Here is a 15,873-nt window from a genome sequence, read left to right on the forward strand (position 1 = left end):
CACGCCCCCCGCGCCCGATTGGCCGCCGCGCCGCCCCGCGGGTTCTGATTGGGCAGCGCCCGCCGCGGCCCCGCCCACGCGCGGCGCTGATTGGTCACCGCCCACCCCGCTGCGGAACCGCGGCCACGCCCACCTGTCAGGAGAGGCCACGCCCAGCGCTGCGGAGGCCACGCCCACTCGGGGGTCGCGGGCGCTGATTGGGCGAGAGGGGAGGAGGCCACGCCCCCCTGGGGACATTGCGGGGTCACCGGGGGGTCACGGACAGGGCGGGGCCGGGGGGACACGGGGGGGACACCGAGGGTGGCCCCGATGGCCCCGCCCCCTGCGGCCATCGCTGCCCAGCCCTGGGTGGCTCCTGTCCCTCTGTCCCTGTCCCTTCTGTCCCTGTCCCCCTGTCCCTGTCCCTCTGTCCCCGTCCCCCTGTCCCTGTCCCTCTGTCCCTCCTGTCCCCCTGTCCCTGTCCCTCTGTCCCTTCTGTCCCTCTGTCCCTGTCCCTCTGTCCCCGTCCCCACCCCGCTGTGACAAAGGGGACAGCAGGGCCATGGGGACACCGGGACAGCTGAGCTGCTGGCACCGGGGACAGCGCTGGGGACACGGGGACACGGGGGACATGTCCCAGTGACACGGTGACCTCATTGTCACGGTGACCTCGGTGACACAGGGACCTTGGTGACACAGGGACCTCAATGCCATGTCCCAGTGACACGGTGAACTTGAGGACATGGTGACCTCGGTGACACAGGGACCTCAGTGCCATGTCCCAGTGACACGGTGACCTCATTGTCACTGTGACCTCGGTGACACAGGGACCTTGGTGACACAGGGACCTCAATGCCATGTCCCAGTGACACGGTGAACTTGAGGACATGGTGACCTCGGTGACACAGGGACCTCAGTGCCATGTCCCAGTGACACGGTGACCTCATTGTCACGGTGACCTCGGTGACACAGGGACCTTGGTGACACAGGGACCTCAATGCCATGTCCCAGTGACACGGTGAACTTGAGGACATGGTGACCTCGGTGACACAGGGACCTCAGTGCCATGTCCCAGTGACACGGTGACCTCATTGTCACGGTGACCTCGGTGACACAGGGACCTTGGTGACACAGGGACCTCAATGCCATGTCCCAGTGACACGGTGAACTTGAGGACATGGTGACCTCGGTGACACAGGGACCTCAGTGCCATGTCCCAGTGACACGGTGACCTCATTGTCACGGTGACCTCGGTGACACAGGGACCTTGGTGACACAGGGACCTCAATGCCATGTCCCAGTGACACGGTGAACTTGAGGACATGGTGACCTCGGTGACACAGGGACCTCAGTACGCCCCCCGCGCCCGATTGGCCGCCGCGCCGCCCCGCGGGTTCTGATTGGGCAGCGCCCGCCGCGGCCCCGCCCACGCGCGGCGCTGATTGGTCACCGCCCACCCCGCTGCGGAACCGCGGCCACGCCCACCTGTCAGGAGAGGCCACGCCCAGCGCTGCAGAGGCCACGCCCACTCGGGGGTCGCTGGCGCTGATTGGGCGAGAGGGGAGGAGGCCACGCCCCCCCTGGGGACATTGCGGGGTCACCGGGGGGTCACGGACAGGGCGGGGCCGGGGGGACACGGGGGGGACACCGAGGGTGGCCCCGATGGCCCCGCCCCCTGCGGCCATCGCTGCCCAGCCCTGGGTGGCTCCTGTCCCTCTGTCCCTGTCCCTTCTGTCCCTGTCCCCCTGTCCCTGTCCCTCTGTCCCCGTCCCCCTGTCCCTGTCCCTCTGTCCCTCCTGTCCCCCTGTCCCTGTCCCTCTGTCCCTTCTGCCCCTCTGTCCCTAGGCCACGCCCAGCGCTGCGGAGGCCACGCCCACTCGGGGGTCGCGGGCGCTGATTGGGCGAGAGGGGAGGAGGCCACGCCCCCCTGGGGACATTGCGGGGTCACCGGGGGGTCACGGACAGGGCGGGGCCGGGGGGACACGGGGGGGACACCGAGGGTGGCCCCGATGGCCCCGCCCCCTGCGGCCATCGCTGCCCAGCCCTGGGTGGCCCCTGTCCCTGTCCCTTCTGTCCCTTCTGTCCCTCTGTCCCTGTCCCTGTCCCCACCCCCCTGTGACAAAGGGGACAGCAGGGCCATGGGGACACCACCCCGCTGTGACAAAGGGGACAGCAGGGCCATGGGGACACCGGGACAGCTGAGCTGCTGGCACCGGGGACAGCGCTGGGGACACGGGGACACGGGGGACATGTCCCAGTGACACGGGGACCTCATTGTCACGGTGACCTCGGTGACACAGGGACCTTGGTGACACAGGGACCTCAATGCCATGTCCCAGTGACACGGTGAACTTGAGGACATGGTGACCTCGGTGACACAGGGACCTCAGTGCCATGTCCCAGTGACACGGTGAACTTGAGGACATGGTGACATCGGGGACACAGGGACTTCAGTGCCATGTCCCAGTGACAGTGACCTCATTGTCACGGTGACCTTGGTGACACAGGGAGCTCAGCCCCAGTGACACGGGGACCTCGGGGACACAGGGACCTTGGTGCCACGTGTCCCAGTGACACGGGGACCTTGGGGACACAGGGACCTTGGGGACACAGTGCCATGTCCCAGGTTCATGGTGACATCGGGGACACGGTGCCATGTCCCAGTGACACAGTGACCTCATTGTCACGGTGACTTGGGGACACGGTGACCCCGGTGCCACATCCCAGTGGCACGGTGACCTTGGGGACACGGGGACCTCAGTGCCACGTGTCCCAGTGGCACAGTGACCCTGGGGACACGGTGACCTTGGGGACACGGTGACCCCAGTGCCACGTCCCAGTGGCACGGTGACCTTGGGGACACAGGGACCTTGGTGCCACGTGTCCCAGTGGCACGGTGACCTTGGTGCCATGTCCCAGTGGCACAGTGACCTTGGGGACACGGTGACCTTGGGGACACGGTGACTCGGTGCCACCAGGCGGAGCCGCAGCGTTCGGTGGGGACGCCACCTTTTATTTACAAAACAAGGGGACAGGGAGGGGACAGCGTGGGGACAGGGACGGGGACAGTGACAGTGCCACCACACTGTCCCCAACACCCGGCCCGTGGCCCCGGGTGACAGCGGGGGTGACACACCCTGATCCAGGGTGGCACCAGCGCCCGGCGGGGTGGCAGAGGGAGGGGACAGGGAGGGGACAGGGAGGGGACAGGTTGGGGACAGGCTGGGGACAGGCTGGGGACAGGCTGGGGACAGGGAGGGGACAGGCTGGGGACACTGGTGACATCTAAAACTTGAACTCCTTGTACTTCTTGCCCCCGCCGCGGGCGTCCTGGGGCTGCGCCTTCCGCTTCTTCTGCTGCGGGGACAGGGGACAGTGAGGGGACAGTGAGGGACACGGGGGACATGGGGGACACAGGGGACAGTGAGGGGACACGGGGGACAGGGGGGACAGTGAGGACAGGGAGGGGACAGGGAGGGGACAGGCTGGGGACAGGCTGGGGACACTGGTGACATCTAGAACTTGAACTCCTTGTACTTCTTGCCCCCCCCGCGGGCGTCCTGGGGCTGCGCCTTCCGCTTCTTCTGCTGCGGGGACAGGGGACAGTGAGGGGACACAGGGGACAGGGAGGGGACAGTGTCATCAAGGGTCAGGGGACACAGGGGGCGACCGAGGGGACAGGAAGGGGACAGAGAGGTCACAGTAAGGACTTGGGGACAGGGCCAGGAACTCCTTGTGCTTCATGCCACCCCCACGGGGCCACCCTGAGGGGACAGGGAGGGGACAGGGGGATCATGGGGACGTGTGGGGACAAGGAGGGGACAGGGAGGGGACAAGGGGGTCCCAGGGACAGGGAGGGGACAGGGACATCCCACGACAGGAACCCCTCGAGCTTCATCCCATCCTTACGGGGCTGCACTGAGGGGACAAGGAGGGGACAGAAGGGACATGGAGGACACAGAGGGGACACAGAGGGGACACAGGGGACACAGAGGGGACAGAGGGGACACAGGGGACAGGGGTGGCAGCTGCACCTTCTGCTTGGCGGCGTGCTCGGCCACCATGTCGCTGAAGTCCTCCTTCTCCACCTGCGCCTGCTGCTCGCGCACGTGCTCCTCGTACTTCTGCGTCATGGCCGTGGGGTCCAGCTCCAGCTCCTCGGGGGCCAGCGCCACCTCCACGCCCTGCGCCTCTGCCACCGGGCCCTTGCGGCCCATCACCTGTGGGGACATCGGGGACATTGGGGACAGTGTCACTGTCACACCCTGCGCCTCTGCCACCGGGCCCTTGCGGCCCATCACCTGTGGGGGGGACATTGGGGACATTGGGGACATTGGGGACAGGGCCACCTCCACGCCCTGCGCCTCTGCCACCGGGCCCTTGCGGCCCATCACCTGTGGGGACATTGGGGACATTGGGGACAGCGCCACCTCCACGCCCTGCGCCTCTGCCACCGGGCCCTTGCGGCCCATCACCTGTGGGGACATTGGGGACATTGGGGACAGTGTCACTGTCACACCCTGAACCTCTGTGACAGGGCCCATCACCTGTGGGGACACCATGGGGACATTGGGGACATTGGGGACATTGGGGACACTGTCACTGTCACCCCCTGGGCCTCTGTGTCCAGCCCCCTGTGTCCCATCACCTGTGGGGACATTGGGGACACCATGGGGACACGGGTGACACCGACCCCGTGCTTTGTGGGGTCCCAGGGCTGTTTTGGGGGGGGTCCCAGGGCTGTATTGGGGGGGGTCTCACCGCGGACATGTCGTAGATGTGGGTGGAGCCCATCATGGCCGTGCCCACGGTCGCCGTGCGCTTCTCGGGGACCACCGTGAACAGCTGGGGGGTCTCGCTCCTTTGTGGGGGGGTCACGATGGGTGGGGGGGCTCCTGATCACCCCAAACCCCCCCCTACACCCTGACCCTCCCAAACTCCAAATCCCCAAGCCCCCCTTGATTCCCCTAAAACTCCTTTGAGCCCCCCAAACCCCCCAAAAACTTCCCCAAAACCCCAAACATCCTAAAATTTACCCCTGAACCCCAAACTCCCTCAGTCCCCAAACCCCCCTGAGCCACCCAAAATTTCCCAAACCTCCCAAAACCCCCTGGCCCCATAAAATTCCCCCCTGAATCCCAAACTCCCCCATCCCCTAACACCCCTCAGACCCCCAAACGCTTCCCCCAAAGCCCCCTAATCAGGGGGCACCCAGGGGGCAGGGGCACCCCCAAACTTCTGGGCTGCCCCCCAAACCTGTGGGGTGCCCCCCAAACCTGTGGGGTGCCCCCCCAGTTTGCCTCGGAGGGGGCTGAACCAACCCCGCTCCCCACCCCAAAGAAAACCCCACAGGATCCCCCTTTATGGGGGGATTTGGGGGTTCCAATCAGTTTTTGGGGTTCCCCTGAGTGCTGGGGGGGGTCCCCCTGAATTTTTGGGGTGCCCCCCAGCTGTCCATGGGGGGGTGAACCCCACTCCTGACCCCAAATCCACCCCAGGGGAGTTCGCTCCTTTATGGGGAGATTTTGGGGGGGTTTAGGGGACGCCTGGAAGGTTTTTTGGGGTGCCCCTGATGTTTTTGGGGTGCCCCTGATGTTTTCGGGGTGCCCACCTGTCGGCAGGGGTGATGAAGCCGGTCTCATCCGGTTTTTCTTCGTCGCTCTCCTCCTCCTCCTCCTCCTCCGAGGATTCCTCGTCCGAGGGCTCCAGCTCCCCCCAGGGCGTGCGGTCGATCTCCTCCTCCTCCTCCTTGGTCTGGGGGGGCCCGGGGGGGTCACTCGGGGATTTGGGGGGTCCCAGGGGGTTTGGGGGGGTCCCAGGGGGGATTTTGGGGTTTTTTTGGAGATTTTTGGGGGTCCAGGGGGTTTGGGGGGTCGGGCAGGGAGATTTTGGGGTTTTTTGTGGGATTTTTGGGGTGATTTGATGCTTGGAAAGGGGATTTGGCTGTGGGGTTATGGAGACCCCAAAATTGGGGTTGAAACGAGAGATTTGGGGGGATTGGGGGTTCCCCAAATTGCTCAAGGAATTTTGGGGAGGGGGCGTCCAGGGGAAATCCGGGGTATGTGTGGGGGGGGTCATTCTGGGGGATTTTGGGTCTGGAGAGGTCCCCAAATCCCTCAGGGGATGCTGGGAGTGGGGCACAGACGTTGTAGGATTTCTGCTCCTAAATTTGGGGTTCCCCAATTGCTGCGGGGTTTGGGGGGGTCCTGGGTGGGCTGGGGGGGTCCAGCAGGGTGTGAGGGGGTCCGGCAGGATTTGGGGGGGTCCCGGGGGGCTTTGGGGGGTCCCTGTCACCTGGAACTCGGCGGCGTTGGTGCCGAACACGTCCCCGTAGAGCGGCTTCCCCGTCTCGTCCACGGGCGGCTTCCCCCAGCCCCCGGCGTGGTACCCGAAGGAGCAGCCCTGCCCAGGGGACCCCAAAATCAGCCTGAACCCCAAAATCATCCTGAGCCACCCCCCAAAATCATCCTGAGCCCCCCCAAGTCATCCTGAACCCCAAATTATCCTGACACCCACCCTGGGCTTCCCCCAGCCCCCGGCGTGGTACCCGAAAGAACAGCCCTGGCCCGGGGACCCCAAAATCAGCCTGGCACCCCTAAATTATCCTGAGCCACCCCCCAAAATCATCCTGACCTACCCCAAGTCATCCTGAGCCCCCCCAAATCCTCCTGACACCCCTGGGCTTCCCCCAGCCCCCGGCGTGGTACCCGAAGGAACAGCCCTGCCCAGGGGACCCCAAAATCAGCCTGAGACCCCAAAATCATCCTGAGCCACACCCCAAAATCATCCTGAGACCCCAAATTATCCTGAGCCCCCCCTCAAATTCATCCTGAAATCCTAAAATCATCCTGACACCCACCCTGGGCTTCCCCCAGCCCCCGGCGTGGTACCCGAAAGAACAGCCCTGTGCAGGGGACCCCAAAATCATCCTGCACCCCAAAATCATCCTGACCTACCCCCCAAAATCATCCTGAGCCCCCCCAAATTATTCTGAGCCACCCCCCAAAATCATCCTGAAACCCTAAAATCATCCTGGCACCCCAAAATCATCCCAAAACTCCCAAATCGTCCTGAGCCACCCAAAAAATTACCTTGACTCCCCCAAATCTTCCTGACCCCCCTCCAAATGCCCCCGAATCCCCCCACCCAGGACCCCAAAAACCCCCAAATCCCCTCCTAAAAACACGCAAACATCCCCACCCTCCAGCACCAAAAAAACCCAAAATCCCCCAACCCAGGACCCCAAAACACCCCCCAAAAAACCCCAAAAACCTCCCAAAAATCCCCAAACCCTCTAAATCCTCCCCAAAAAACCCCAACCCCCCCAAATACCCGAACACCTCCACCCTCCAGCACCAAAAAACCCCAAAATCCCTCCACCCACGACCTCAAAACACCCACAAAAAAACCCCAAAAACAAACAAACAAACAAACAAAAAACCCAAAAAACCCCAAAACCCTCTAAATCCTCCCAAAAAACCCCAACCCTCCCAAAAACACGCAAACACCCCCACCCTCCAGCACCAAAAAAAACCAAAATCCCCTAACCCAGGACCCCAAAACCTCCCCAAAAAAACCCCCCAAACCCCAAAAAAACCCAAAAAAACCCCCCAAAAAACCCAAAACCCCCCAAAAACCCCAAACCCGTGCTCACCTCGGGGATGGGGGAGTTGAGCCCCGGGATTTTGAGGTTGGGGTACGAGGGGGGGGGTCCGTAGCGCTGCATGGCGATCAGCCACGGGGGGGGCACCTTGTGGGCGTTCTGGGGGGGCACAGAGGGGGGGTCAGCACCCCTAAAACCCCCCGGGACCCCAAAAACCCCAAATCCGCCCCAGCACCCCGAAATGGCACCGCAGGCAAAGCCACAGCGGGGACTGGGGGGGGTCAAAGGAAGGGGTGACCCCCCCCAGACAGGGAATGGAACATTCCAGGGGGGCACAGAGATTTGGGGTGGATTTGGGGTGGATTTGGGGTGGATTTGGGGTTTGGGATGGATTTGGGGTTTGGGGTGGATTTGGGGTTTGGGATGGATTTGAGGGGTTTCAAGGTGGTTTTAGGCAGTTTTGGGGTGCCCCATACCGCCCCCAGGGATTTGGGGTGGATTTGGGGTGGATTTGGGGGGGGTTTAAGGCGTTTTTGGGGTGGTTTTGGGGTGCCCCATACCGGCCCCACAGGGATGCCCAGGGATTTGGGGTGGATTTGGGGTTTGGGGTGGATTTGGGGAGGTTTAAGGCGTTTTTGGGGTGGTTTTGGGCAGTTTTGGGGTGCCCCATACCAGCTCCACAGGGATGCCCAGGGATTTGGGGTTTGGGATGGATTTGGGATAATTTTAGGATGGTTTTGGGGTGATATTGGGGTGCCCTCACCGGCCCCACAGGGATGCCCAGGGATTTGGGATGGATTTGGGGTTTGGGGTGGTTTTGGGGTGGATTTGGGATAATTTTAGGATGGTTTTGGGGTGATTTTGGGGTGCCCTCACTGGCCCCACGGGCATGCCCAGGGATTTGGGGTGGTTTTGGGATGGTTTTAGGGTAGTTTTGGGATGGTTTTGGGTGCCCTCACCGGCCCCACAGGGATGCCCAGGGATTTAGGATTTGGGGCGGATTTAGGATAGTTTTGGGGTGATTTTGGGGTGGTTTTGGGTTCCCTCACCGGCCCCACGGGCATGCCCAGGGATTTGGGGTTTGGTGTGATTTTGGGATGGTTTTAGGGTAGTTTTGGGATGGTTTTGGGTTCCCTCACCGGCCCCACGGGCATGCCCAGGGATTTGGGCTGGTTTTGGGATGGTTTTAGGGTGATTTTGGGGTGGTTTTAGGGTGGTTTTGGGTTCCCTCACCGGCCCCACGGGCATGCCCAGGGATTTAGGATTTGGGGTGGATTTAGGGTGATTTTGGGGTGGTTTTAGGTTGCCTCACCGGCCCCACGGGCATGCCCAGGGATTTAGGAATTGGGGTGGATTTAGGGTGATTTTGGGGGGGTTTTAGGTTGCCTCACCGGCCCCACGGGCATGCCCCGGGATTTAGGATTTGGGGTGGATTTAGGGTGACTTTGGGGTGGTTTTAGGTTGCCTCACCGGCCCCACGGGCATGCCCCGGGATTTAGGATTTGGGGTGGATTTAGGGTGATTTTGGGGTGGTTTTAGGGTGGTTTTGGGTGCCCTCACCGGCCCCACGGGCATGCCCAGCGCGATCCGCAGCTCGTCCGAGAGATCTCCCGGCTTCTTCTCCTTGAGCCGCGTCTCAAACTCCTTCCCCTGGGGACACGGGGACACCAAGGATGTCACGGAAGCCCCAAACGTGCCACAGGGATGTCCCCAAAGCCACCAATGCCACCCCCAGGATGTCCCCAAACCCCTAAATGTCCCCAAACCCCAAAATGTTCAACCAGGACGTCCCCAAACCACCCAAAATCCAACCACAACGACCCCAAATATCCCCCAGGATGTCCTCAAACCTCCAAAATCCAACCAGGACGTCTCCAAATCCCCAAAACTCCAACCAGGATGTCCCCAAAGAGGGGACAGCGGGGTCACCAAGGGGACACGGAGTCACCCAGGGGTCACCCAGGGGACACAGCAAGGTCACAGGGTGGTGACAGCCCCAAAAACCCAACCAGGATGTCCCCAAACCCCCAAAAATCCAACCAGGATGACCCCAAAGTGTCAAAACCCAACCAGGATGTCCCCAAAATCCAACCAGGACACCTCCAAATCCCCAAAACTCCAACCAAGACGTCCCCAAATGTCCCCCCAGGTGTCCCCAAACCCCAAAACTCCAACCAGGATGTCCCCAAAACCCAACCAGGACATCTCCAAATCCCCAAAAATCCAACCAGGATGTCCCCAAATGTCCCCCCAGGTGTACCCAAACCCCAGAACTCCAACCAAGATGTCCCCAAATGTCCCCCCAGGTGTCCCCAAACCCCAAAACTCCAACCAGGATGTCCCCAAGTGTCCCCCAGGAGAACCCTAAAGCCCCAGATGTCCAACCAGGATGTCCCCAAAAACCCAACCAGGATGTCCCCAAACCCCCAAAAACCCAACCAGGATGTCCCCAAATCCCCAGATGTCCAACCAGGATGTTCCCAGACTCTCCAAAACCCAACCAGGACACCTCCAAATCCCCAAAAACCCAACCAAGAGGTCCCCAAATGTCCCCCCAGGTGTCCCCAAACCCCAGAACTCCAACCAGGATGTCCCCAAATGTCCCCCAGGTGTCCCCAAACCCCAGAACACCAACCAGGATGTCCCCAAATCCCCAGATGTCCAACCAGGATGTTCCCAGACTCTCCAAAACCCAACCAGGACACCTCCAAATCCCCAAAAACCCAACCAAGAGGTCCCCAAATGTCCCCCCAGGTGTCCCCAAACCCCAGAACTCCAACCAGGATGTCCCCAAATGTCCCCCAGGTGTCCCCACCTCGTAGTAGAGGTCCCCGTGGATGGTCAGCTTGGGCTTGGTCTGCCACTTGAAGAAGGCGTCGTGCAGCTTCTGGTAGTCGATGTCGATCTTGCCCATCTTGGGCCGCACCTTCTCCCTCATCTTGGACTTCATCGTCTTCTGCTCCTCCTGGGGACAGCGCAGGGGACGCTGGGGACACGCCCGGGGCCGCGGGGACACGGGGTGGCCCCGGGAGCCTCGGGGGAAGCGACGGCGGCCACCAAGGGACAGAGGTGTGACCACCATGGCCACAAGGTGACAGAATCCAACCAGGGTGTCCCCAAACCTCCAAAATCCAACCAGGGTGTCCCCAAATCCAACCAGGGTGTCCCCAAACCTCCAAAATCCAACCAGGGCGTCCCCAAATCCAACCAGGATGTCTCCAAATGTCCAAAATCCTCCCATCCCCCTCAATGCCCCACAGCTGCCCCTCAGGCACTCCCCGAGGTGTTCCCAGGCTGTCCCCAAGCTGTCCCCACCTTCTCCTGCAGGGCCTCGCGCATCTCCTGGATGCCTGTGACCACCAAGAACCTCCACAAACCCTCGAGACCCCTCCCCAAACCCCATCCCATGCTCACAGCTGCCCCTCAGGCATTCCTGGAGCTGTCCCAGGCTGTCCCTGAGGTGTCCCCAGGCTGTCCCCAGACTGTCCCCACCTTCTCCTGCAGGGCCTCGTGCATCTCCTGGATCCCTGTGAACCTCCAGAACCTCCCCAAACCCCCGAGACCCCTCCCCAAACCCCATCCCATCCTCACAGCTGCCCCTCAGGCATTCCCCGAGGTGTCCCTGACATGTCCCCGAGGTGTCCCCAGGCTGTCCCCATGGTGTCCCCGCGGTGTCCCCACCTTCTCCTGCAGGGCCTCGCGCATCTCCTGGATGCCTGTGACCACCAAGAACCTCCACAACCCCTCGAGACCCCTCCCCAAATTCCTGGAGCTGTCCCAGGCTGTCCCTGAGGTGTCCCCAGGCTGTCCCCAGACTGTCCCCACCTTCTCCTGCAGGGCCTCGCGCATCTCCTGGATACCAGAACCTCCCCAAACTTCCGAGACCCCTCCCCAAACCCCATCCCATCCTCACAGCTGCCCCTCAGGCATTCCCCGAGGTGTCCCTGACATGTCCCCGAGGTGTCCCCAGGCTGTCCCCATGGTGTCCCCGCGGTGTCCCCACCTTCTCCTGCAGGGCCTCGCGCATCTCCTGGATGCCGGTGCGCTTGATGAACTCGGGCAGCTCGAAGGGCGGCTTCTCGATGCCCCTCTTGCCCTGCAGGTATTTCCTCTTGAAGCACCAGTGCCGCGGCACCGGCACCGAGTTCCGCGTGGCCTTCAGGTGCACCAGCAGCTTGGGGTCCTGCGCCGTCACATCGTGCATCTCCACCACGTCCGGGCGGGCCACCAGCTGTGGGGACAGCGGGGACACCAAGGGACATCAGGGGACAGCAGGGGACAGCAGGAGACAGCAGGGGAGTTAGCAGGGAGAGCCCCAGGGTGACGCTGTGGGACCCCAAGTGACCTCTGGGTGGTCACACTGTGCATCTCCACCACGTCCGGGCGGGCCACCAGCTGTGGGGACAGCGGGGACACCAAGGGACATCAGGGGATGGCAGAAGAGTTAAGGGGGAAGAGCCACAAGGTGACACAGTGGGACACAAAGTGACCTCTGGGTCATGACATCGTGCATCTCCACCATGTCAAGGTGAGCCACCAGCTGTGGGGACAGCGGGGACAGCAAAGGGACATCAGGGGACATCAGGGGAGTTGGCAGGGAGAGCCCCAGGGTGACACAGTGGGACGCAAAGTGACCCTGGGTGGTCACACTGTCCCTCTCCACCAAGCCAAAGTGTGCCACCAGCTGGGGACAGCAGGGGACAAAAGACAGTGACAGGGGCAGAACCCCAGAATGGTGCTGGGGACCCCAAAGTGACCCTGGGTGGGGACACAGGACACCAGGGTGGCACTGGTGGGGTGACAAGAAGATTGAGGGCCCAAGGTGACCCCTGGGTGGGCAACTGGGAGCTGAGTGTGACACCAGTGTCCCCAGGGAGGTGACAAGGGGCACACTGCACAGCCCAGGGTGGCTCTGCTGTCCCCACCGGGGCTCCCAGGGGACAGGAGGTGTCACCTCAGGGCTGTCCCCAGCTCCGAGTGCCACCCACACCCACGGGGGAGGGGACAGGGCCGTGTCCCCCAGTGTCACCTGCTTCAGCTCGGCCACCGTGAACCTGTTCATGCGCCGCAGCTTCTTCTTGGACAGCTTGGGGACCTCCTGCTTCTTCTCCTGGGGACACGCGGGGACAGCGCAAGTGACACGGGAGGGACGCCCCGGGTGGCACCCGATGGCACCGCCCGCTGTCCCCATCCCTGAGCCCTCCCTGTCCCCTCTGTCCCACCTCAGGGACTGTCCCCTCCTTCCCAGTCCCTGCTGTCACCACCCCCAGCGTCCCCAAACACCCCCGTGTTGTCCCCAACTCGGTACCAGCTCCAGGTGCCACCTCCTGCCACCCTCAATGTCACCCCACTGTCCCCTTAATGTCCCCAGTGCCACCTGCTCATCCTTGGAGCTGTCCCCATCGCTGCCCCTATCTCCAATGTCCCCAGTGTCCCCGTGTCACCTGCTCGTCCTCGGAGCTGTCCCCGTGTCCCCAGTGTCCCCCTGTCACCTGCTCATCCTCAGAGCTGTCCCCAGTGTCCCCCTGTCCCACTGCCCCTTTCTCCAATGTCCCCCTGTCCCCGTGTCACCTGCTCATCCTCGGAGCTGTCCCCATGTCCCCAGTGTCCCCCTGTCACCTGCTCATCCTCAGAGCTGTCCCCAGTGTCCCCCTGTCCCCGTGTCACCTGCTCGTCCTCGGAGCTGTCCCCCTGTCCCCACTGCCCCTGGTGCCATCCTCGGGTCCCTTTTTCCGCGGCACTCCGGCGCTCTCGGCTCGCTCCGCCCGCTCCGGCTCCTTCTCCTTGTCCTTCTTCACCTCGTCCGTCAGCTGGGACGGGGACAGGGACAGGGGACAGGGACACACAGGGGACAGGGACACGGGTCAGGGACACACAGGGGACAGGGACACACAAGGGACAGGAACAGGGGTCAGGAACACACAGGGGACAGGGACACACAGGGGACAGGGACACACAGGGGACAGGGACACACAGGGGACAGGGACAGGGGACAGGGACGCACAGGGGACAGGCACAGGGACACCCAGGGGACAAGGACACCCAGGGGACAGGGACAGGGGTCAGGGACACACAGGGGACAGGGAGAGGAGAAATGGGTCAGGGACACCCAGGGGACAGGGACACCGGTCAGGGACACCCAGGGGACAGGGACAAGGGTCAGGGACACACAGGGGACATGGGACATCCAGGGGACAGGGACACCCAGGGGACAGGGGAAACCAGTCAGGGACACGGACAGGGAGAGAGAACAGGGGACACGGGTCAGCAGCACCCAGGGGTGACACTGGAGTGACCCTTGGCACCCAGGAATGACCCCTGACCACCCGGGGGTGACCCTGGCACCCAAGAATGACCCCTGACCACCCAGGGGTGACCCTGGCACCCAAGAATGACCCCTGACCACCCAGGGGTAACCCTGGCACCCAGGAATGACCCCTGACCACCCAGGGGTGACCCTGACCACCCAGGAATGACCCCTCAGCATCCAGGGGTGACCCCTGACCACCCAGGGGTGACCCTGGCACCCAAAGGTGCCCCCACCCCCCGAGTGTCACCTTGAAGGCCTCGAAGATCCCCAGGAATGACCCCTGACCACCCAGGGGTGACCCTGACCACCCAGGAATGACCCCTCAGCATCCAGGGGTGACCCCTGACCACCCAGGGGTGACTCTTGGCATCCAGCAGTGACCCTGGCACCCAGCAATGACCCCTGACCACCCAGGGGTGACCCTGGCACCCAAAGGTGCCCCCACCCCCCGAGTGTCACCTTGAAGGCCTCGAAGATCCTCTTGAAGAAGACGAAGTTGGGGTCGTAGATCTCGGGCTCCTCGCTCACGTACTCGATCTCCACCTCGGGGGCGTCCCCGGGGGGGGGCTCGGGGTCCCCCCGGGGGGGGGTCGGGGTTGGGGCCCCCTCCCGGGCCCCGCCCCTCCCCCGCTTCTTCTTCTTGCGGTTCCGGCGCTTCCGGTTCCGCTGGGAGGGGACAGGAGGGGACAAAAGGGACAGTGAGGGGACAGCACAATAAAACAGGTTCCTCTAACTGGGGGGGACAAAAGGGACAGTGAGGGGACAGCACAGTGGGACAAGCTCTTCTAACTGGGGTGACAAAAGGGACAGTGAGGGGACAGTGAGGTGAGACAAGTGCCTCTAACTGTGGGGGACAAACGGGGACAAAAAGATACAGGTCCCTCTAAATGGGGGGGACAAAAGGGACAGTGAGGGGACAGCGAGGTGGGACAAGCTCCTCTAAATGGGGGGGACAAAAGGGGACAAAAAGTGGACAGGGAGGGGACAGTGAGGTGGGACAGATTCCTCTGAACAGGGGGACAAAAAGGGACAGTGAGGGGACAGCACAGTGGGACAAGCTCCTCTAACTGGGGTGACAAAAGGGGACAGTGAGGGGACAGCAAGGTGGGACAGGTCCCTCTAAATATGGGGACAAAAGGGGACAAAAAGGGACAGTGGCGGGACAGTAAAGTGGGACAGGTCCCTTAGGGGGACAAGGGGGGACCCCCAATGGGATGGCAGAAACCACTTTGGGTGTCACCCCCCCTCTGGGTGTCACCTCCCTCTGGGTGTCACCCCCCTCTGGGTGTCACCCCCACCTCTGGGTGTCACCTCCCTCAGGGTGTCACCCCCCTCAGGGTGTCACCTCCCTCTGGGTGTCACCTCACTTTGGGTGTCACTCCCCTCTGGGTGTCACCCCCCTCTGGGTGTCACCCCCACCTCTGGGTGTCACCCCCCCCTCTGGGTGTCACCTCCCTCTGGGTGTCACTCCCACCCCTGGATGTCACCTCCCACTGGGTGTCACCCCCACCTCTGGGTGTCACCTCCCACCTCTGGGTGTCACCCCCACCTCTGGGTGTCACCCCCCTCTGGGTGTCACCCCCACCCCTGGGTGTCACCCCCACCCCTGGGTGTCACCCCCACCTCGGGGTGTCACCTCCCCCTTTGTGTCACCCTCATCCCTCAGAGCACCCATCCTGGTTTTTAGGAGAATTTTGTGGAAGTTTTTGGAGGGTGGGTGGCACCCAGTGGTACCGGGGGGGACACTGGGTGACACTGGGGGGGTGACACCACCCTGAGGTGTCCCTGGCTGCACCCACAGGTGACAAACTCGATTTTTTGTGTGTAACTTTCCATTTCTCAGATGCAAATTCCCATTTTTGGGCAGGTTTTGATGCTTTAAAGGCGTTTCCTGTGATGGGGGGCACCCAGAGGGGACCGGGGACACTGGGGGTGGCACTGGGGTGGCAGGGGACACCGGGGGTGGCAGGGGACACTGGGG

The 15,873-nt window shown here is 62.7% G+C and overlaps 1 protein-coding gene across 1 annotated transcript in view; it reads right to left on the reverse strand.

Moving 5' to 3' along the window:
- Positions 1–3,421: 3,421 nt before the first annotated feature.
- Positions 3,422–15,873, reverse strand: part of SF3B2 (splicing factor 3b subunit 2) — a 15,896-nt gene continuing 3,444 nt past the window's right edge. The window contains exons 7-19 of the mRNA XM_039721561.1: positions 14,352–14,558; positions 13,284–13,392; positions 12,960–12,997; positions 12,612–12,692; positions 11,586–11,813; positions 10,398–10,547; positions 9,143–9,232; positions 7,634–7,741; positions 6,274–6,381; positions 5,567–5,733; positions 4,741–4,840; positions 4,014–4,199; positions 3,422–3,566 (exon numbers count right to left, since the gene is read on the reverse strand). Of these exons, the coding sequence (XP_039577495.1) occupies positions 3,495–3,566; positions 4,014–4,199; positions 4,741–4,840; positions 5,567–5,733; positions 6,274–6,381; positions 7,634–7,741; positions 9,143–9,232; positions 10,398–10,547; positions 11,586–11,813; positions 12,612–12,692; positions 12,960–12,997; positions 13,284–13,392; positions 14,352–14,558 (1,644 nt within the window). The 3' untranslated portion in view covers positions 3,422–3,494. The remainder of the gene's footprint in view (positions 3,567–4,013; positions 4,200–4,740; positions 4,841–5,566; positions 5,734–6,273; positions 6,382–7,633; positions 7,742–9,142; positions 9,233–10,397; positions 10,548–11,585; positions 11,814–12,611; positions 12,693–12,959; positions 12,998–13,283; positions 13,393–14,351; positions 14,559–15,873) is intronic.

This window comes from Passer montanus, unplaced genomic scaffold, assembly GCF_014805655.1.
Source record: "Passer montanus isolate IOZ18808 unplaced genomic scaffold, ASM1480565v1 scaffold454, whole genome shotgun sequence".
Lineage (NCBI taxonomy): Eukaryota > Metazoa > Chordata > Aves > Passeriformes > Passeridae > Passer > Passer montanus.